The following is a 23,634-nucleotide window of genomic DNA, read 5'->3' as shown; positions in this document are numbered from 1 at the left end:
ATTACAATTTCAATAGGGCTTTCGCCAGGCGACTTGCAGTCGCCGCTCGGGCCCTAATAAACATTACAATTTCAATAGGGCTTTCGCCAGGCGACTTGCAGTCGCCGCTCGGGCCCTAATAATAAATATTACAATTTCAATATAGCATTTTTCCCCGGGGGTCTTCCATACCACATGATTACTTGATTACTTGATTACTTTGGGGTCACTTGCACTTTGGGGTCACTTGCACATTGGGGCATGAACGAATTTCAATGGGGCTTTCGCCAGGCGACTTGCAGTCGCCGCTCGGGCCCTAATTAACAAGACAGGTAGTTCAAATAAGATGATAGAAATAAATCACCTAAAACAGCCACAGTGGACATATCCAACCGGTGACAAGGGTCTGCAAGTAGACACTGCTTAACCTTAAGAGGTCACGAACCATGAAGTGCTGTTAAAACTTTCTTACCAAAGTCAAACTCTGCAATAACCACCTAACAACAGCTTACGAAACAATAATTGTGTAACAGATCATTTTATTAAAAAAAGATGTATAGATGCAGACATTTTCAGTTTAAATACAATCTAAAATTAATCTTTTATATAATAATTTTTTTCATAATACTGGGAATGGACTATTTTTAAAACAATTTGTATCTAGTAACAATTATATAACAGTAGCAATTAGCACGACAGCTACGAGCAAAGCGTATTGTAGAGTTTGTATACAAATACACAAAGCACAAACGATAAAACACATATTGCAAACTTCTGGTCTGTATCAACTCCTCATAAATAACGTAAAGCCAACATCTGTGAACAAGGAGCACATAATTCATCGGTTGCCTGTTCACCTCCTTTCCTCATAAATACAACAAAAATACTTTTCTGATCAGAATCCCTATCACACATGAGTTAGTTTGTCTGGAGTGTTTTCAGTTTGAGTCCTCAAGGCTGCTGCTTTTCTGTTCCGAGCCGCAGTTGCAGAGTCGGACCATGATGCTTTGCAGGCTGGGCTCCACAATACCGAGCAGGGGCCTCTGGGAAGGGTCCCCATTCCAGCAGGCTTCCATCAGCTGCCAGCATTCCTCGTCGAAACCGGGCAACCGCTCTGGTCTGGCACCTGGAGACGACACAGAAGCAAGCGAGGCCCCGACAGACAATCAGACAAAAACATACCAAAAACAAAAAAGAATATGTCCTCAGATCGTTAGGTTTTTCATTCATACTTCACGTTAATTACCCTTTTTAACGTTATTCCAGAGTTGGTCCTTGCTGGAGCATTTCTCAAAGGCTTCTGGGAGTTTAACTGAACCAGTGCAGAGGTACCAGAAAAGGATCCCGAAGGCGTAGACGTCAACTGAGTTATCATACTTTCCTGGCAGAAGAAATGTCACGATTTCAAGTTTAACTTGAAAAAACAAAACTAGGAGGTTTAATTCTGACATAAGATATAATGACATAATGTATGTAAAAGGTTATGTAACATGTTTGGCATGTTACGTGTCTGCAGAAGGAATGTGACATGAACTTTTGTGAACCATCGGTAGCTGAGTTTTCAGACACTTCTGACCAATTAAGCTCTTTGAAGTTCGGCCACAGGAGCTGCTTTGTGATGTAATTATCGACAGTGTGATCGTACCTGTAAAAAGCTCTGGAGCCATGTGAATGGGGGTTCCAACGATGCTGCCAGACATCATGGCCTCTGGTTTACAGAAGCCCAGGTCAGTGATCTTTGCACGATTTTGTTTGTCCAACTAAAAGACAAATAAGGGACAACAGGTATCTAGAAAGTTGAGCGCTTGTTGGGTCAGAAACATAAGAGAAAAAGAAAAAGAAAAAAAACAGCTGCCTTTGCTGAAAAAGCCAGCAAACATGTTTTAAACAATCAGTACATTTGGGGCAGAAGTTACTTCAAACATCCACCATCCAACTGATTACTGATCTTCCAACATATAATCTATTTTCTGGCATTTCAGTGTTTTTTCTTTCTGAAAAAACATTACAGTTGTCGAAACATCAAATTCTATCTATATAAATTACCAGAATTAATATCAGAATACATTTTAAGGTAAAAAAAAATAAATAAATAAACCTCAATAATGCTTCATTTTATATACATCTAGATTCAAATTATTCAGAGTAGGTGGAATTTTGCAGTAAAAATTGAGCTCAGAAACTCAATATGGCTTTGTGAGGCTATTTATCAAAAACCCAGATTACTTTGTTTCTTCAATGATATAAAATTGAGTAGTACATGCAGTTTGATTAAGCATGTATGTACGTTTTTTGTTTTTTAGGTGGACAATCATGAATGAATATAAGTTTTTAAACACGTTAAACCCTATGACAGTTTTATTTATCTACTTAATTGAATGGCCAAATAACATCATTGTAAGTAATAATGGACCAATAGCAATGTGGATTTTTTAAGCTGTTACTCGTGGCAACATCTTGCTGATAAATCAGTGTACAGTGCATCAATACAATGGATCATATGAGGTGATGTATGATGCAGAAAACCGCCACAGTCACAGACTCCATGTTTGCTGAACTCGATCTGCACTCACCAGAACATTTTTTAGCTTTATATCTCTGTGCAAGAGGCCCTGACTGTGCAGGAAGCGGATCCCCTCCACCACATCCAGAGCGATTAGAAGTCTCTCTTTCATTGATAAACCAGCCTAACGAAGATGGACGACACAAAACAAAGAGGAGAAAGAAAAACAGCTGAAGTGAGAAAGAGGAATTCGATGCTTTAACAATAATACATTTACTTTACTATTTATGGTGTTATCAAGTTACCTTCAAGCCTGTATAGAGGTCTCTGTGCAGCCGCTCCATGATAAGCAGCACAGCGATGCTGGAGCCACCTCCGTAGGTGTGATCAATCACGGAGCCATGCAGGTCCACCAGACGCTCGTGCTTTGGCAGGGACCTGAAGAAACACACACCAAAAAGAAGAAAATAAAAATATTTCAGTCATATTTCACTGTTCCTCTGAGTGATTTCAGCTCTAACAGATTTGACATGCTGTATGGAGACCCACAAGGCTCCATTCTTGGACCTCTACTGTTTAATTTGTATATGCTTCCACTTGGCTCTATTACAAGATCTATTATCATGGTTATGCAGATATTCAACTGTACATCTCACTGTACTTGGATAACATTAACACATTAGATTCACTGGCTTCCTGTCCATTATATAATTGATTTTAAGATTTCCCTTCTGGTCTACAAAGCATTAAATATTAGGGATGCTCCGATCAGCATTTTTGGGGGCCGATCCGATCACCGATCACAGGAATCATATATCTGCCGATACCGATACCGATCACCGATCACAGAATAGATGGGAGAATAATAATAATAATCCTCAATGTCCTGTATTTACAATGTAGCCTTGTGCACCACTTAAAGTGGTAAAACCATTTGTACTAAAATAAATAATAAACACAATCAAGATCTTTATGTACCACAATCAACTTTTTATTTGTGTAAACCCTGCCCTGTCAGCTTTGTTGTAATATCCCTCCACCTTTTACTGTCCCTGCTGTAAGGCTCCAGACGTCTAAACGTTTCACTGACAGTGGGCTGAGTGACGGCGGCCGTCTTTTTTTTTGTCCGGGCTTGTTCCTCATACTCGCCGTATTCTGTTGTGTGGCGCGTTCTCAAATGTCGGATGAGGTTAGTTGTATTAAATTGTCGTGGTTGTTGACCACCTCTTGGTATTTCGGCGTCGCATATCTTGCAAACAGCGAGTTTTACATCTTTTTCGGAAACTGTGAAAAAATTCCAGACCGGAGAACTCATGCTGCCTGTGCCAGCCTCATTCATGAGAGCGGATAAACAGTGGCAGGTTAATTACGTCACGCGCTGGAATGCGGGAAACAAAACATACCGTCAAAACTCATATAATATACGTCACGCGCAGAATGTCTCCGGTAAAAAATAAATATATATATATATATATATATATATTTGCGATCGGCTTTTCTGATCTGCACTTTGAGAGCACACCGATCAACCTGTTTAGGATCAATATCGGCCGATAACGATCTGCGGCCGATCGATCGGAGCATCCCTATTAAATATCCTGGCCTTTGAATATACATCTGACATGCTTCCATTTCATCAATCAGGCAGCGCTCTCATCTCCTACGACTGCCTTCTTCTCAAAGTTCACAAAGTTTATTCCAAATCAGGCGACAGAGTATTTAGTGTTCATGCTCCTAAGTATGTAACAGTCTGCCAGCTGATTTACAGTTTGCACCAGCACAGTCCTGTTTTTAGAATAAACTAAAGACACTTTATTTGTTTAGCTTTTGACTAGGTCTGTGTGTGTACACGTGCGTGTGTGTATAAAACATCTGCCTGTAATGTCCTAACCAGATTTTTACTTTAAATGTGATCAGATGATCAGAAAGACAATCTGTCATCTTCAAGTCATTGTGTATTAATGTGAGGTTTATTAAACGTTGGATCAGTCACAGCACGGCTTGAAAAGGTTCTGCATTCTTCTGATTGTGACAGCTGAAGCAGATGAGCATTAATACAGCAGCACGGTCACTTGAAATGACATGTTGATGAGTTAACTGAACAGCCTTCAGGCCTAAACAGTCATGTCATGTTTTTATAAGCTGGGTGGAGTCTGAAGTCTTTATAACAAAGCAACTGTCATGTCCAAATGAAATGATCGCTGCTCTTGATAAATGCAACTGGTTTGTGTGGATTTCTCCACGCTGTGCATTTGAGCGTGAGTGAAATGCGCTGCCAGGTTTGATGAGCATTGACTAACTTTTCTTCAGATCTTGCCAAAGCAGCCGTCTTCACATGTATGAGTGCTATTTTTACTCACTCTCACTAACTGACCTTGTGTAGTGAAACTCTAAAGCCAGGTCGTTCCAATGTTTATCATCAGGCGGGACCACAGACTTTAAGGCACATGGGTAGTGTCCTCCCCAACTGTCGCACAAGTACACAACTCCGTATTGGCCCCGGCCCAATTCTCGTCCAAGCTTAGGCTTGCCTATAAGAAAAAAACAAAAGCAGTTGTTGTTTTTTCAAACTTAAAGTGAAAGAAAAGTCTGAACACAGGCAGCAGAGTTTTTTTTTAAAAAGTTGTGTAAGTTCATTTATGAATGTAGATGGTTACCGTCTCTCTTGATTTTTGAATTCAAACAAAGATTTGTTTTTGCAGCGACATGTGAGCAGACTGAGTTTTGTGAGTGTTTGTGAGCAATGGCAGGATTTTGTGGGGATGACTCACCATGCAGCAGCACATCCCTCAGAGAGCGGCTCTCCAAAGACAGACGAGCCAGTCGAGGGGCGTGGTCCTTCCTCACACGCAGCCACAGGTCCTCAGTGCGCTCCAGACGGCCTGTGTGCCCTTCCTCCAGCTACAAACACCGACACATGACATAACATCTCATGGTTAGCGCTAACAACGGTGAACAGCTGCTAAATGACTCAAAAATGATTTCATTTTTGAAATTATCTTCTTGGTCACATCGTGTCACATCTAATTTTGTCCTCTTTTCATCAAATTATATCATTGAAACACCATAAAAGTGGTATCAACATAGGAACTGTTGCCTTTAAGTTCTCACAGACTGCTGACCATTTGCATTGACCTCTCTGAAGATGTCGTCATTTATCAGAGCAGTTAGCGTAGAGTTCGTGTCCAGCACACAGTAACTCCTTGATTTATTTCATTTTTGTGACCAGAGGGTGACAGTAAATTCATGTCTGTCTAGGCAGCTGTTTTCATACACTTCCTCCACTGGGTTCATGTCCTTATCACTTTCGTTTGATTTGTGCACAGTTGAAACTTCAAATTCAAAATTACAAAACGTGAACACTGTGTTTAGTTTCCTGGAAAAGTGTTTACTGATCATCTTAATTCCTTGCATTATAATCAGATTACAACTGTACAACTATACTATTAAATCACTGAAACTATCATCAGTTTTTTTATTTGTTGACGTTTATTATTTCATGATATTGTAATTGCTTGATTAAGTATGCTGAGTTCCTCCATATTATCAACATAAGCAACTTTGCACTTTACAACTATCAGTTTCAGATAATGGATGAAAGTTTTGCATCTTTAACTCTACATGATCCGCCACTTGCAAGTGGGGAGACAAACATTTGTCAAAAACTACACGAAAAAAAGTTTAATCATGCTAAACAAAACTTTCTGTTGCATCAATGAGAACGTTTCAGACAGTATAAAACACATGTTTGATCTTCATTTTGCTCTAATCCACTCTGATTTTGCCTATTATGGACTAAATTGCCTATTACATAAACACTACTACACAATTCTACTCACAAATTTATCAGGTGTTTTTTCTGTCATACAAATGCCAGTGTTTGGATCAGATGCTGTGCAGCAGATGATAAAAAGCAGATTAACTATGAAACAAGTCACCTGCAGCAAGTTGTGACGTTCCCTGCAATAAACTGGGTCTGGAGTCTCTGACATGCAAAAACAGACTGAACAGTAAGTCACTCACTATCAGTCTATTAACATCACACTGTTGCAACTTGGGGGATAATAAAGAGTTCTCATTGTCTTTATCGTGTATTCTTTCCAGCACAGAAAAAGGACCCTGCTTTTAATTTCTTGTGTGATCTTGAAAGCTTTTTTCGCCTTCACAGCACAATTTAAAGTAACATTCACTGCAATACTTCCTCCATATCATACAGCATACCAACATATTATCTCTATTATTCATGGATGCTCTGTAACTCTGTTATTTCTGACAGGAATGTGATGGTAATGTTATTTTATTAGGTTAACTTGCTTGCATGACACTCAATCACTCGGACAGCAAAATAACTAGATTAAATTAGGATATTTCTGTGCATCAGAAGCCCCGAATGCACAAAGCATCACCCAACATCACCTCCTCTGTAAAACTGCCACAATTAATCAGTACATTTTTGTAACCGTATTAAGAGTGAAGAATTAGCAAGCATGGAAATGCAGTCAGTGATGTGACCCACACTGTCTGTCATGTGATGATTATCATCAGAGCAATTTGACTGAAACGGATTTGTCAGGGATTTCAAGGAGGGGGTGGCAACTATTTGCATATTGGGGCTTTAAAGGCAAAGTGAGTGAAGTTGAGTGAAACACTAAACCGTGAGCTGTGCAGGGCCTGCTGCTAAAGCTCAGTGAAAGCAATTAAAAGCTGTTGATTGATATGTGAAAAGATATTGTAGAGCTCACGAAAAATGTAAGTGTTTTAATAAATGTCAAAAAGAAAAAAATAACCGGTGCTCTTACTGCTCAGTTACCAGACCTGAGTGTTCCCACTAATCGCAGATAGAGAGGTTATAAAGGCTATTAAGGCTATAAAGGCTTTCAAAGTACTCAGATAAAACACCAGTAAATTTCACAGTCAAAGGGGGTGAAGTCAGTGGGGACATTCTCCACAGCTCGTACAAACTCAGGTTGAGAAATATGTTTGAAAAAAGAAGCCAATGCTGATCAGCTATGGCTTTATGCAAAAACAAGTCATCTAATGTTCTGTCACCCTGGTGCAAATTCTCCCTATGCCTTTTGATTATAATGTCTTAGAAGTTGTGCTATATTGGCATCAGTTCTTACCACATTTCAGCCTGCCTGCCTCCATTTCATTCTGTACATCCTCTCTGTTTTAAAATCTTTGTTCTTTCCTCCCCCTTTTTAAATCTGTAGTATCTCTCACTGGTTATTGCAGTTCCATTCAAAGTTGTGGTGGTGTATAATTTATGAGCATGGATACATCTTTTAGCAGCTCAGGAGGTGAAAACTTAATCCATCAGTCACTCACATTCTGTGCTGAACCAGAATTTTCCTCTCAATGTTGGCAAGTCAAACTAATATTATTTATGTAGCACATTTAATTACAAGTTCACTGTCATTAAACTAACAACCACAACCCCTACGAAAGACATTTAAAAACCACAAAACCATCTCAAGCACACACATAATAATTAATCATAAGCCTAAAAAAACTTAAGTTAAGTTTTCAGTCTACTTTTTTGAAGAATCAGCTGGAGTTGAATCCTTGCTAAACCTTCTGTAATGTGAACCTGAACTCTTTCTGAACCTCTAACATCCACTAGTGGTTTGATGGCAGTAAAAATGTTCAATATTCAAGAGTAAGATCATAAAAACTCAGTGTATGTTTTACTTGTGTACTAGAGGCAAGATGTTGAAAAAAAGAAGAATAAAAGAAGCAAAGAAGAGAAAGTTAACCTGACGCAGGGATGCTGCAAAGGCCTCGTGGGAGCTGTTGAGGCGGGTCCTGAACTGGGCGCAGATGCTTCGGGCCAGTTTGGCAGCACTGAGACTCTCTATGGCGTCCTGAGCCACTTTCCGTTTCCACTCTGGAGTGATGGCAGGGGGGTTGACAAATGTTATCCTGTGGATTATCTAGGAGAGAAACAAAGTTATTTAATAAACATTCCTTCAGAAGGAACCATTCACAGAGCCTTTTGGAACAAATGTTTCAGATACTCACCTGTTTGATTTGCTCCCAGACAAATCGAGTGACGGAGGATCCTGAATGAAAGGTAACCTCCACATGATAGGCAGCATTTAACAACTGGAAAAGATATGAATAGGGAAATAAAAAATAGGAAAATGTACAGTGCAAGTAACCATAATATGCTGTCTATGGGTCTAAACGCCTCTGGTTCTTTTTTTTTTCAGTTCTCCATTCTGGCAATGTTTCACTGTCACAGACTGTTTCAGACTCTTTTGCTTCCTTACAAACCTTCAGTTAGTGAACAATAAAATGTTGCCTTGTTGTGTAAATGTATACGTAATAACAGCAAACCGTTACTGAATAGAAGAGGAAGAAGAGTGATGTACCAACTTCCTCTACAATTTTATCAGTTTCTAGCCTCATTTTTTTAAATAATTTTTTTATTGATTTTAAAGTTGACAAACAAAGACAAAACTAAAAACGTTCTCTCCACAAACATCAGGACACCAGGAGGCAAACCAATACATGTGTGGGGGGAAAAGAAAGATCTAAAAAACAACAACAACAACAAACAAGAACAGAGAAAGAAAAATGAAATAGGACAATAAATAAATGAGTGAATATGAAAACAAAATAGGTTATAACAGATAAAACATAAAAACATCACAAAGAGGCAGAAGGTTAGTACAAAATGCTGCATCAAGAGTCAACAGGAGTAATGTGTAAGTAATGGCCAATTACGTGCCTACATAAGCCTACATCTTAAATTTAAAGAATTCCCTCCCAACATTTGGATTCCAGTTACTGATACTGTTTCTATCGACCTGATGAGATATGAGCCGCTCCCCTCAGTCACTCACACACACTGGAGGACTATTAATCTAAACTCTTTTACTGTGTAATATATATATATATATATATATATATATACACACACACACACACACACACACACACACACAATCCATGTGCCTTAAAATTGTTTGAATTGTTTACATATGGCTTACTGTTACAACACAGTATTGCTGCTGTCTGCTGCATTTGCACCTTTTATTTTGCATATTGCACTTTATTAACCTTATTGATTACTTTTAATTTAGTTTTGTTTTTTTATGTCTTAAATTGTTTTTAATTGTTTTAAATGTTTTATGCCTCAGGGAGTCCTATCTAAATTTCGTTATATTGTTGTCTGACCCTCAATATAAATGACAAAAAGCTACTACTACTACTACTTCACCCACTTCAGGAGGACCTATTATGCTTTTCCTTATTTTCTGTCATATGTAATGTTACAATGTGAGATGTTCGTATTAAACATGGCCAGAGAGACAAACAATGAGGTAAATGTATGTAGAAGTAATTTAGTCTTTGGACTGCTCTGAACTGTTTTTCTACTTTCAGCCAGAGTCACCGCGGCTCATGACGGACTTCTTTATATGATCATCTGCTCCACACACAGTGCGCAAGTTCACTGCTCAGCTCTAGTAACATTATAGCATTTTTACATTGTTTTGGATGTATTCTTGTCAAGCCATGACTTGAGTCGCACTGGCACACTTTGAGAGTTTTTCCATTACACAGCAAAATAAATAGTTTACCCACTGGAGGTGTGCTTGTCATCTTCAATGGGTAACTAACTAACCAACCAAATCTTGGTCAGGGAGAAGTCTCATTCTGGACTCTTGTGAGAGTTGAGTTGTTGTCGAAATCAGCTAAATATTCAGCCATGACTGAAAATCTTTTAGATGAAACTAAGCTATGTCTTCTGTACTCCAACACAACAAACTCCTCCCGACACGCCTCTCTCTAACTCAGTCATAGCTCAATATTTAGCACACAGGCTGAACTGAAAATAAAGGGCCAGTATGTGATAAATATAAACATTTTAAACAGTGAATCATGCAAAGCTACTGTAGTGGAGTCCCAGAATGAAAATATAGAAAGGAAAGGAAAATTATCATAATAGGTCCCCTATAACAGAAATTCATGATATTTGCTCACATTTAAGCATATTTATACTAAATAAGAATGCTGTTTGTCAGAAACATAGACTGCTGCCCACCTGTTTGAGGTGATTGGAGGTGATATTGTGGACTGAAGAATCAATGTGCGACTTCTCCAGACTGTTGAGACATCGCTCCAGAGTTCCTACGAAGCTCTCCCTCAAATAGTCCACAGAGCTGATCAGCTTATTTGCCACAGCCTGATTCAAGCGAACCACTATCAGCTCCTGGATCTGATGGATGCACGATTTGATCTCCTTCGACGTAACAGGCTCTCCATTAGTTGTTACGATGATGTCTGCAGTTGACAGAAAGCAGCTTAGCACTTCCCATGCATGTGGTAAAATGCAAATTTCCCTTTATCATTTTGGCAAGAAAAATTGTAGTGAACAATGTTATACTGATTATAACTATATATACTATATAATTACAACTGCACAGAATTCATTTCTAAAATACATTTAATACAATTCCTATGGAGTTATAGCTGTCAATTCATGTATTTTTTTAAAAAATGTTATATTTCTTATTAAAATTTCTGTGTATAATAACATTAATCAAATATTAAAAATATCCTGTGGGGGTTTAGTGGTTTGAAATTCAAAATTTCTCATGAATATGCACTGTCAAATCACCTAACACCTAACCTAATAATCATTAATCATTTACTATGTCTGAGTCACTATACATTCTGGTTTGAATCAATAAGTTTGTCCTTTATGGCAAAGCTACTCTCATATTGCCAGGTTTGATTGTTGTTGTTGTTAGCGCTGTGCCAGAGCAGGAAAAAGAAATCTGGTTAAAGCCATTTAATATGGTAGAAATTTAAAATATGTGTATGGCTGGTTTCCTGACTAATTACTGACCAATACACCTAATTATTTCTGATACATGTTCTGAAACACCTGTGTTGGGTTATGCTCAGCAAAGTTAGCCAGTTAACCTAGTAAACCTGCTTCTTTGAACCAACCGTGGAAAGAAGAATAAAATCAAACAGAAAGCAATAACCAATGAGAGACTCATAATGGTCAATTGACAAAGGGCAGATTGTGAAATAGAGCCGGTTCAGCCATGTCCCTGAAGGGTCTTTGTGTCAGGCTGCAGACTTGAGACCCATGGTCAGTACAGAACAGACAAGCCGGTTGTCTATTTTGTCTCCCTCAGAGACACATCAGCAATATCACAAATCTAAGAAGGATTAAATGAGAATAATCTGAACAGGCTCCAGCTTGAGTACCACAAATCAGCCATTTTTTGTAATGGGGACATAATTAAGTGGGAGTCATTTCCTATTAACTGGAAAAAATTAAAGTAAAATACATAAGGCACACGTGTGGTCATAATCAAATGTTAAACCACAGAATCAAAGTTATTGGAGACTATAACAGCAATCACGTTTCCCACTCCCTTGAACCTAATATAAAATGTACAACTGAAGACTATGTTTCCAATTTTATACAATATATGCCTTGTTTTGCAGGAAGTTTTATCAGTCATACGTCATTTATTATAGCTATAGTTATAATTCTATCAAACAGAGGCCTAAATCAAAATTTGTAATCATAAAGGTTTGTTACAACAAAAAAGTTAAATAATACATTTAAAGAATCACTGCTTTTTAATGTATTTTGAAGTCATAATTTGAAGCATGAGACTTGGAAAATCATGACTGAATAGTTCTAAAGCGTGGTGAGAATTAGAAAAAAAATCTACACAGAAATGTCTTTGGTGACTACACTTCACACATGAAAGCACATGATAAACTACTGATGATGTCAAAGCATGTCTTCTACAACATCTATTCAACTCACAAGCTTGCAATTAATTAGTGTATGTACTGTAATTTATATACTACAAACAAACAAAAAACTAAAATCAAATTGAAAGTATTCAGAAAGAGAGATCCTGATTGGGGGACTGTACAATTAAATAATAGATAGATATACTTTATTGATCCCAAGCTGGGAAATTACAGCCGGCTCTATTTCACAATCTGCCCTTTGTCAATTGACCATTATGAGTCTCTCATTGGTTATTGCTTTCTGTTTGATTTTATTCTTCTTTCCACGGTTGGTTCAAAGAAGCAGGTTTACTAGGTTAACTGGCTAACTTTGCTGAGCATAACCCAACACAGGTGTTTCAGAACATGTATCAGAAATAATTAGGTGTATTGGTCAGTAATTAGTCAGGAAACCAGCCATACATATATTTTAAATTTCTACCATATTAAATGGCTTTAACCAGATTTCTTTTTCCTGCTCTGGCACAGCGCTAACAACAACAACAACAATCAAACCTGGTAATATGAGAGTAGCTTTGCCATAAAGGACAAACTTATTGATTCAAACCAGAATGTATAGTGACTCAGACATAGTAAATGATTAATGATTATTAGGTTAGGTGTTAGGTGATTTGACAGTGCATATTCATGAGAAATTTTGAATTTCAAACCACTAAACCCCCACAGGATATTTTTAATATTTGATTAATGTTATTATACACAGAAATTTTAATAAGAAATATAAAAAATTAACAAAAATACAATAATAATTATGTAATATATAATAATTATGTGCTTTACTGATCTTCATGGAGATACTTAGAATGTGCAGCTTTTAGTGAACATTAAGCATTGATTTGATGACATCAGAGCTACTATTTTGATAAAAACAAGTTTAGGCTTTAAAATATTGTCTGTCACCACCACTCTGCTCTTCTTTTTAACATCTTTCTTGAAAGCTTGTTATCATAGGACTAAAATGTTGGTTTTATCCGATTAAATGTGTCCTAATCAAACAGTTTTTGCTTTTAAGTGCAAATGTATTAATTCCGATATACGTACACTAACTGTTCAATGTTATTTTTGTGCGTTCCACCATTCATAAAATAGACAGAGTGAAGTGATTAATAAACTCTTGAAAAAAGACAGCAGAGAACCCCTGACAGCCTGGTGGCGTTTAACCAGGGTGCTTACTTACTAACCTGTAAACTCCAGATTGGCAGCATCCTCCAGCAACTGCTCTTTCATGCTGCTGAGTGTCTCCACAATCATCTCCTTCATCTCTTCCTGTTTGCGATTAGCAATGGCCATGAGGGAGGTGAACAGTTCGCCCTCTTTCTCACGAGTGTACTCCAGCCTGCGGGGTGTTATCTGCAGGTCCCTCTGCATGTCAAAGGCCTGCAGGGGGATGAAGCAGAAAGGGCAAAGGTCTGTTGATTTTTTCGGGGGCATCTTGGGTCACAGCACACTGAGACTAAGTTGTTAATGCAGTCAAATGAGCATGAAGCAGTAAAACAATGACACATATTAACAGCGCCATAAGGCATCATTCTCAGACCTGATTGATGAAAAGATCTAGACAGCGACAATGGAGCCCATTAAGTAGGTTGGCAGCCTCCACTTGCTGGTTTTGAAGCACTTGGCGAGTAAAAGGCACCAGCAACCGATGCAGTCTTTCGAAAGCCTCACCCAGCATGCTCTGGGGCTTGGCGCCCGGGGTGGGCATCTGTGTAGGGGCCCCACAGGAGCAGTTTCCTGTTGGGCTGTTTAGGAAACCAAGGGAGAGCAACTGCTTGTGGAGGGGGCTCTTCTCCCTTTCCTTTTCCTTCTCGGCACGGCGACCAGGTTCTGGGGAGGCTGCTGGCATGGTGTCAGGGATGCGGACAAAACAGATGGGAAAGGAGAGCATCTCTTTGACCTTCCAGAGCTCTGCCACCTGCTCTGTGCTTAGGGAGTCCTGGTTGATGGCATAGAGTAGGATAGGAATCACATTGCGAGTGCAGTCCTCCAGGGCCTCTTCTATGGGTTGGACACTCGGACAAGGTACCACCATGACCTTCGCTTCCTGATGATGAACCACAAAGAAACCATAAAAATGTTACTTTCATTACAAGTAAAGTTGTTTACACAAAGGCAGTTGCTAAGTAACGTGGTCCTGTTCACCTAAAATAAACAATAAGGTATTTTCACATTTATGCATAGTGGTATCTATTTGGACACCACTTTGAGGACACCAATTGATTAATTTGCCAATGTCTACCATCTACCAGCAAACAAAAAATGGAGGTAAGTGAAAATGAATAGCCGCTACATATATATTTTGTAATAACAATAGATCAAATAAGTATGAGTAAGTACAGTGCACAATTTTACAATCAGAGAATTGTTGCCTGACTGTGCTGTTCCCTATCAAGTTTTACAGGGTCATTCATTGTTCATTCATTGTTTTGGTGTAACAGCCCATAACTTTACTGTTTTGCTTCACTCTCACAAGCATGTTTTTTGCCACAGAAGACAGCTTTTTTCAGAGGACAATACACTTTAAGCTACCTTCCAAAGCACCAAATGGCAGACAGATAAAATTGATGAAGAGCAAGATCTTTCTGTAAGTTGGTGGAGACCAAATGCAGAGCCAAAAAGGAGAGCGAATTTCAGATTTACATTCACCATATGACAAGAAACATGACTCAAAATGAATGCAAACGTTGCTCCATATCTGCTACACAGTTAAATAGAGAACCGTATGCGAACAGCTTTGCTATCATCAACTTAAAAAGTAAAAATATGTCAGTGTTGTGTTCACAGCTTGTTTGTGCTGCCTCTCAGTGACCATACATTCAGTTCTTGGCCTCACTGTGGACAGGTTTTAATATTTTAAACCAACAGTGGACCTTTCCAAAACTTCGACTTCTTTAACCTCCTAACATAAAACACAAACAACCATGTCTTAACTGTAAACTATAACTTCTGTTACATAAAGTTTTCCAGGCGATTAGAGCACATTTCCAAGCCAACTGATGCTAGAGGATTTTTTGAAGGGACTCCAATGCAAAAGGAGGAAAAAAAAAAACATTGATTCGTATCACATGCTCCTTCTATTTCTGAACACATAACGGCACATTAATATTTATGGTGGTCTTGGGAATGTCTGTGACAGGGCAGAAAAATGAGTAAAGTAAAAAGGTTTTCTTAACCCTTGATTAATAACAAACAACAACAAAAATAGACTGGGAGAGAGCTTGACAGGGAGACCATGACGGGGGGCGGGGGGGGAGCTAGAGAAAAGAGGCAGAAATGACCCACTGCTACACAAAGGAGACAGTCAGTCCTGTCTCCAAGAAACAAGGGCCGAGCCCATCTGAGCAGTCTCTGGAACAAAGATAGCCTGCAAACATTTGTTCACAACCAATCAAAATCAATACAATGTCTGAATTGCCTTAATGCAGTCAGTTTTCAATAACAACCCTTCAAGAGAATGTCTATGTACAATTTTGAAGTTACTATTTTGTTTTTTGCATATCTTAAAAAAGGACTACTGTCTGACATTTATACAAAGAACAACAAAACGAATGGCCGTTTAAGACATGTACATTTTCTTCTGTTATTATCTATTTTAAGTGTGACTGTCAATATCACAGCTCTTTGTGAACAAGCAAGCTGTCTCGTGTGAATTCATGGAGCACCGGCAATAAACATGACACAATATGTACCTCCAAAGAATTTTAGAAATGTGGCGATAGGTTAGCACCCTTTATGTCCTCCAAGTCACTGCGTGCTTAAGCCAAGGTGGTCAAACTCTGGGGAGCAAGGAAAGGCTAATTAGCAAGTTAGTTCTCATCTGGTGGCCTCTAAAGCAGGGTGCTGTGATTATGGCAGGAGTGTGTGAATACCACACTGAGCAGAGAGTTTCTGTGCCTCCAGTACTCCCACTTAAACAGGTTAATCTCTTATTCATTCAGCAGAAAGCTGAAGCAGGACAGCATGCTACTTTAGTTTGAAAGAAACCAGTGTTTATTAGTTGGTTGATGAAAAATTCTAGGTAACTAGGTAAATAAATCCAAACATTAACTTAATTTGGTTGACTTCAAGCACAGGCAAAACTACAGAAAACAATAATCTTCAATTGCATGAAACCTAAAATGTTTGTGCCTCTAATCCGTGATAAAGTGTAAGTTATTGCAATGGATAACTCAGCTATTTAAGCTTCCTGTGTCCTCTACAGTGTGACAAACGTTTTGACCCAAATAAGACTTTGCAGATCTCACGTCTTTCAGTCACATGTGAAAACAATCAAGGGTGTAAAATGACTGCTTCACTAGTCGCAGCACTGACATTTCCCTTTTAGGAGTTAATCTATTATGCATTTCTTTTTCATGAAGCAGTGATGAAAGAAGATTTTTAAATGCATATCAATATTTAATCAACTAAACCAACATATTTGTTTTTATAACATGATGACCGACTATGAAGCGATCCATACAAAAGATTTGACCTGAAACAGCGACAGCTATGGTTACAGCTCTACTCTGCTATTCTGAAATTAAGCCATGGTTATGTCACCTAAACAACGTTGTCGCCATGATAGCAACTTGCCTTTGACGATCCCCACCCGTCAATCAAAATGGCCATTGTGTATAACTTTAAACCTTAATAAAATGTAAAAGGATGAGTTATATAAAAGTCCACCCTGTACAGTTGTCATGAATGTGGAAATTAACCCAAACTGTATTTTGTACCAGGCTGTAAAGATGTTTATTTCTGCTGTGAAGTTTGGACATCTTAACATGGGGTCTACAGTGATTGAATCAGTTTTGGAGCCGGCATCAAGTGGCCAATTATGGAACTGCAGTTTCTGGCACTTGGCATTGGTTTCCTTTTTCAACTATGGTAGTTGTCACTTGAATGAGACTTGGCAGATTGACTGGTGTACTTTTGTTTTAAACTAATATTTTAATGCAATCAGTGTTTGTGTGTAATGTAAGTCAACATTAGAGGAATTTGCAAAAGTATTGGATAAAAAAGTTGTGAATGGATCTTTTCTGTGAACACATCTCACCCAAAAACATAGTTTTGGGTGAGATGTGTTCACAAGAAAAACTCAAAACTGAACCTTTAGGGTTATTTTGTGTCCCAGGAATCAGTTGTAACCATGGCAACTTGATCACAGCAAAGGGTTTGGTATTTTTTTTTACATGACCTAGTCATGTGAATCGCACCAGACCAGTGGCATTACGTAAGGGGGCAGGGCGGGTGGGCTGCCCCAAGGCAGAGCTAGGCCTACTTTCTGGGGCTGACTGATGCTCGCTAAGGGGCCTTGGTCTAAAGGATTAGAGACTAATTTCCACGTGTCACACATGATAAGGAATGACTACAATCCTTACACCCTGCTAAATCAATTCACTCCCACCAGATATTGTGATTTTCAGGTTGCACTGGCTGAAGACCAGCATATCTGTGTGTGTGCAACAATTCTTCCTTTTTCCAAGTAACTTCAACATTAACTTGTGAATCTATTTTAAGGAGTGCCGAAGCCTAAAACAAGAGACTGAAGAATGTCTCCCTGAACGGTGGCACAAATCAGGTAAATTAAAACACTGAAAAGCACACAAAATAATCAGCTCTGCTCAGTAATCTGTTTGTGAGCTAAGCCATGTGTGAACGCAAAGGCTGGTTAAAGGAAGAAACACAGATGGAAAAAAAAAATCATCTTTCCTTTTGTCAGGGCCAACAGGAGGAAATACCACCACACAAAAACAGAAACACATTATTAAGGCCTAAAAGATAGATTGATGTGTAGTACATCACAACATGACCTAGATATGCAAAATGAGATGTTTTTATTCACATAAAACCACAAAACAAGCTATAATTTTCAAGTGCACTGTGAATAAAATTACTTGTTCCAAGTAGTGCCTCATAAACTGTTGTTATAAGGCAAAATAATACTGTATCAAAATTATTACATTGTTATTGTGTCTTTCTCATACCTTGGATACATTATCATATAGTCACAATATGAATTTTTTAATTAATCCGTTCCTGTCAAGGGAGTTCATGTGAAGGGACATGTTCAAACAAAATGCACCATGCACAGGTTTGAGATTCACCTGAAGATTCCTCTGAAAATATCCAAACTAACCACACCTGAAATAACTGAAGTCACTAAACACTACACGTCTGCCTGTAGAGACCCGATCATCCCTACTGGCCTAATACAAGGGGAGTCATGTGCATATGCAAAAAACTAAAATATATTTTACGAGATTCAGATTCTTCTTTTTCTTTGATGCAGTGAATGAATCTTCTTGTTGCAGAATGAGATGCCATCGGTGCAATATACCCTTTATTAGATCTGGGAAATGAGCTAGTAATGTGCTGATATCAATAATGGGTGTCACCAAATGAATGCTGCTCATCTTATTTTTTTGTAAAGTTCTTCCAAGACGCTTTAGAGTAGGGCTCCCCAACCTTTATTTCACCGCAGACCAGTTCAATATTCGGGGGGGGGGCAAGTAGCAAGGAAATACATGTCACCGAAAACCAGAGCTGCAAAAAGAAATTGACCACAACTCAGTTTAGTTTTCAGTAGGTGTATTAAATCAAGCTAGCAAATCAATATTGGTGTTTGTATGAGTGTGTAACTAGTCCCGCAGTCTCAGAGTTCAATCCACTCATTAAAGAGCTTGTTTTGTTTACACCTACAACCCCAAATCAGTTCTGTTCAATCCAGTTTCACAACCACAAAAGAAAGACGACTCAAAAACAAACAAACCAGGAAAACGTGTTTTTTTTAAACTGTTTTCTGTTGAAGCATATCCTTTCCTTATAGCTTGTAGCAAATGCTTTGCGGACCAGTGCTGGTCCAGAGCCCGGAGCTTGGGGACTGCTGCTTAATAGCACTTTTCCACTACACAGTTCGAGCACGACTCGACTCGACTCGTTTTTTTTGCGTTTCCACTAGGGATAGTACCTGATACCTGGTACTTTTTTAGTACCTGCTCTGCCGAGGTTCCAAGCAAGCCGAGCCAATACTAAATGTGACGTCAACAGACTGCCGGCCACTGATTGGTCAGAAGAGTTGTCACTGGAAGAGTCTTGAGCCGTCCCACACAACAATCAAACCCGGAATTTTTAAATACCGGCAACAGCGTTACAGCCATACGGCTCAGCTTTGTGTGTGACAAAAAGCCAGATACAGCAGCAAGTACACCACTGCCTCAATGTCCTCCAATGTTTATGTGTTTTGTGTCACGTATAAAACGAAGTCACGGCAGTTTCGCAGAGCCGTGCTATGACAACCCTGCCCACGTTGAGTAGGTACTTTTTTGTAATGGAAAAGGTCGTACCTGGAACCATACCGAGTCGAGCCTGAGCCAAGTCGAGCCGAGTAATACTAGAACTGTATAGTGGAAAAGCGCCATTAGAGAGCTGTTCCTAAAAACCGGGGTGCCTGTTGATCTGGGGCACTGACCATTGATCACAACGTCCCAAGTTTGAGTCCGGACAGGGAGCTTTGTTGCGTCATTCTCTTTTCTCATTTCATGTTAGCTTTCTACTCTCAACTCTAATAAAGAGCATACTGTGCCTTTAAGTTAGCCTCAATAAAACGCCTAGTACGCGTTTATTAGAGGCTTATCTCACATGCCTCATGGCACCCTACATCTTTATCAGTTTATCATATCAATGAGTCCTGCTTTATGTCTCTAGACACACAGAGTAAAAGGGCAAAAGTTCAAGTTTGAGAACACAATTCAAAAGCAATAAAGACCAACATCGCACACAGTTTATTCACAGCCTACCTGAAGCAGTGGATGATGCAGGGTGATCTCCAGCTCTGCTAGCCTGTGTGCTGGGTCCTCACATTCCTCGTGGATCTCAAGGTCTTCCCGAGGAACTGTATCCCAGCGGCCACAGTTAGCCGCCAACTGGTGCACCAGCTCATACTGGCCAGGCAGCGCCAAACTGAGCCGTGTCTGCCTCCCGTGGGTGAAACACAGCTTCCGCCTTTTGCAGACGGTGCCTTGGACTCCTTCACAAGCCTTTCCGGCTTCTGGGCCCAATGGCAGCAGTCTCTCCCCAAGGAGACAGTTGAGCAGCTGGTAGCGGGCAGCACAGTCCTGGCCCAGTACCACGATGTATGGGGCAGCGCCCACAGTGTTGCGTAGGAACTCTTCCTCATGGGTGGGGAAAGAGATGCAGCTAAACTGGGCTGAAGGAAGAGACAGAACAAGAATTGGTATAGGTTAGTTATCTGAAATATGGTCAATAGCCCTAATCAATCGTGTTCACTCCTAGGATCAGAAATCAGTTTTTTTAGGAATTCTTGGTCATCGCTGTAGGCATAGATAGGGTAGTAAATTACATAATTTGTATCGGAGCATCATTTTTCAGCATATAAAGTAATCACTGTTCATTGATAGCAAATCAAACACATTTTAAATCTGATATATTTCCTAGGGGGTTATTTCCTGATCTAACCTTCAGATGTGGATCACACAGAGGCACCAATTCACCCTTGTTGTTGAGGGTATCAGACATAATCCTCAGTGATGCTGAGTCACAGTCTAAACCAGTTATATAACAAAAGAGAGGAGAGAGCAGAAATTGCCTAATTTATATTCAAATAGCAGTATGTTTCTTTTCTTCCATACATATGGTTTTACTGTAACTGTTACACTAATCTAGCATTCCTCTAACGGTATTCACGTGACGCATTAAAGCCGACCTTTGCTGAGCATTTGACTACATGACCTGTGTGCAGCAGGATGTACTATATTAAACAACCCTCTTTTACTCTAAGCAGGCAGTCAGAAGAGACCTATACATAACAGACGGAGAACAATTGTGTGATCCCGCAGCATCATGTGATGCACATTTTTGTCAAGATAAGTGTAACCAAGACATCTGCAAGATGAATCTAGTTAGCAGGTGAGGACATGCATTTGGCTATGGCCATGAAAGGGAGGCATTATCCCATGGCTAATCTTCTGCTTAACATTGTTCATTCAACACTGGAGAAAATTATTTTGACCTTCTCTGTGCACAGGACACCCACTCTGACAGAGCAGGCCACTCCTGCAGATGTGACGCATTACACTTTATCAGCATGCCATCACTCCTGTGCTCTCAATCAATGTTTCATAGAAGGAAGTATCTGAATCATAAGGTAAAAACAGCTCCAAATACTGTATGTTTTTAATGAAATGTTGTAAATTAAATGCAGTTTTAAAAAAACACATATTGAAGCTAACCTAACACTGATACACACACACACAAGGCATAGTTAGTGCAAAAGAGAAGAACGAGCGCTTGATGAAGACAGCTCTCAGCCTCCTGGCCAGTGCAGAAATCTCAGCATATTTGGTGCACTTAGTCTGCTCATGCTTTTGAGAGGGGGCTTAATCGCTTTAGTTTCTCCAAACCCTCATTAATGCATTTTTTACCGGCTATGTGTTGATGGAGAAATCAGTTGGCAGTAGCACCTTGTTAAAGCTGTGAAAATATGTTTTATTTGGTCCTGATCCAGGACACATTTAAAACACTGTGACATTAAAAGGGCATCTCAGGGGTGTCCATGTGTTCAAAACCTTACCTGCTTCCAGAGAAGCTGACTCCGAGCTCATGGTTGATGCACAAGCATTGCTGTAGTTTTGCCTGATTTCCCGGAAGAAAGCATTGGTCTCCTTCAGGTTCTTCTTCAGCTGGATGGTGTGCTTGTTGTAGCTGTTAAATATCCGTGTTAGTTCCCGAGCTAAAGGAGATGCTTTCTGCTGCACGTTTCCCTCCATGCTGCTATCCTCCTTGAGATTTACCAGGTTAGCCTAAATGAATACTCCCGAGCAGGTGCCACACTTACAAGACTCAATTTATACGTCGCAAATCCAAACCAGTGTCCTGCTATCACACCTTTCCTTTGCTACGCTAAGTTAGTTAGCAAGTCTTTCCACCCACCTGCTGCTGGCCTCAGTTTATCAATTCCGACCAAAAAATGACAGTTTCATGTAGTTGTAGTCCGTGTAAACATTAGTGTGTCAGTGCTGGACAGACGACAGCCTCTTGTGTCAGTGGATAAAAGTGAGGCATTTGGCTGTTGTTGTTGTGTTGACGCTGACTAGCACAGCCTGCTAACTTAACTCCGGGAGTGCACGTTTAACTTTAGTGTTGTTGAAGTTTAATGTTTCAGAGTTTGCTAACAACGTCGCTCCTATTTCTGCATCTTGTGTTAGCCGAGTTAACCCTGGCCGACAGCGAAGAGAGGAAAAGAGAGCATACCAACACTGCAAAGGCGTCAAATGTGCTGAAATAATGTGTGTTTTTGCGACCAAACTGCGCTCCAGATAAAGTGAGCGGCGCTAGTCTGAAGGCATCCCCGTCCCGTCCTCTCTCCGGCCCAGCACAGCAGTCATAGCCTTCATCCGTCTCACAGCCATACAGCTCCGGGGTAGAAGAGGGAAAGATGGGGCCCAACTTTGACAGTTGCCTCTGAATGACAACGGCCTGTGCACGACAAAAAAACACGTCGGTTTTCCTCCGAAGGGATAAGATCTTCCTAAAGTTTGGACATCTTCCACCCCAGAGAAAAGACGGCGACAAAAGCTCAGACAGGACTAATTAATGTTTTCTCTTTCGGTGGTGATGATGACGAAGATGAAGAGGACAAGTCTGCGGTGGTGGCGTGCTGCAGGGCGAGGTTTGTCAAATAAAATAGCAAAGGCCAAGCAATCAAATCACTGCAAAACAGAAAGTCGACCAGACCAAAGCTTGAGGGAGAGGAAAGGGCGGGGTCCTGGGGTTAGGCGCTGCAGTCTGGGAAATGTAGGAGTGTTTTTTGTGTTGGTCAAAGCTTCAGTCAGTACTGCATGAGGATGGCTCACCCTGCAGGTTGATGTGTGTGCAAGTGTAGTGTCTTCCTATTCTTTGAGGTTTAACTGCAGCAGGCATCCATAGTGACATTTTCCTGGAGTGAACTCAGTGAACAGTTTCGCCATCAGTCCTGATAAAAACAGGGTATTTATGGCACAACTTCACCTACTTCCAAGGTGCATGGAGAAAGAAAAAGTCTTAAGAGAGTCAAAGCTCCAGCAACACTTGTAGTATAGGGGAAACCAAGGGAGGATTTCCAACCTCATGTCCTTTCTCTTATATATACACTCACCAGTCTCTTCATTAGGTACACCTGTGCAATCTAATTCAATCAAACATAACAGCTCTTCCATAAATTCCACTTTTATTTTTTTATTTTTTTAAGTTTTCAGTTTTTTGTTGACATTGTCAGAAAGGTGATAATTCTACTTTATGTTTATTACTGAGGTGTCCTATTACTAAGTGGTGGTGGCGTACTGGGGTGAATTATATTGAATGGTGTTCCTAATATTTTGCTT

At 39.7% G+C, this 23,634-nt stretch overlaps 1 protein-coding gene across 1 annotated transcript; it reads right to left on the bottom strand.

The window, feature by feature from the left end:
• Positions 1-507: 507 nt before the first annotated feature.
• dstyk (dual serine/threonine and tyrosine protein kinase) lies at positions 508-23,015 on the bottom strand. Its single transcript, XM_062415293.1, has 14 exons — positions 21,846-23,015; positions 20,053-20,462; positions 13,812-14,318; positions 13,456-13,651; positions 10,533-10,771; positions 8,504-8,587; positions 8,239-8,415; positions 5,254-5,383; positions 4,857-5,013; positions 2,788-2,920; positions 2,553-2,666; positions 1,625-1,739; positions 1,226-1,360; positions 508-1,105 (listed from the first exon to the last, which is right to left on the bottom strand). The coding sequence occupies exons 1-14, from the start codon at positions 22,039-22,041 to the stop codon at positions 918-920; spliced, it is 2,781 nt and encodes a 926-aa protein (XP_062271277.1). The 5' UTR covers positions 22,042-23,015; the 3' UTR covers positions 508-917.
• Between the last annotated feature and the right edge of the window lie 619 nt (positions 23,016-23,634).

Source organism: Scomber scombrus, chromosome 3 (assembly GCF_963691925.1).
Source record: "Scomber scombrus chromosome 3, fScoSco1.1, whole genome shotgun sequence".
NCBI classification, from domain to species: domain Eukaryota; kingdom Metazoa; phylum Chordata; class Actinopteri; order Scombriformes; family Scombridae; genus Scomber; species Scomber scombrus.
The sequence above is the reverse complement of the archived record's forward strand: the minus strand, read 5'-3'. Positions and strand labels throughout refer to the sequence as shown.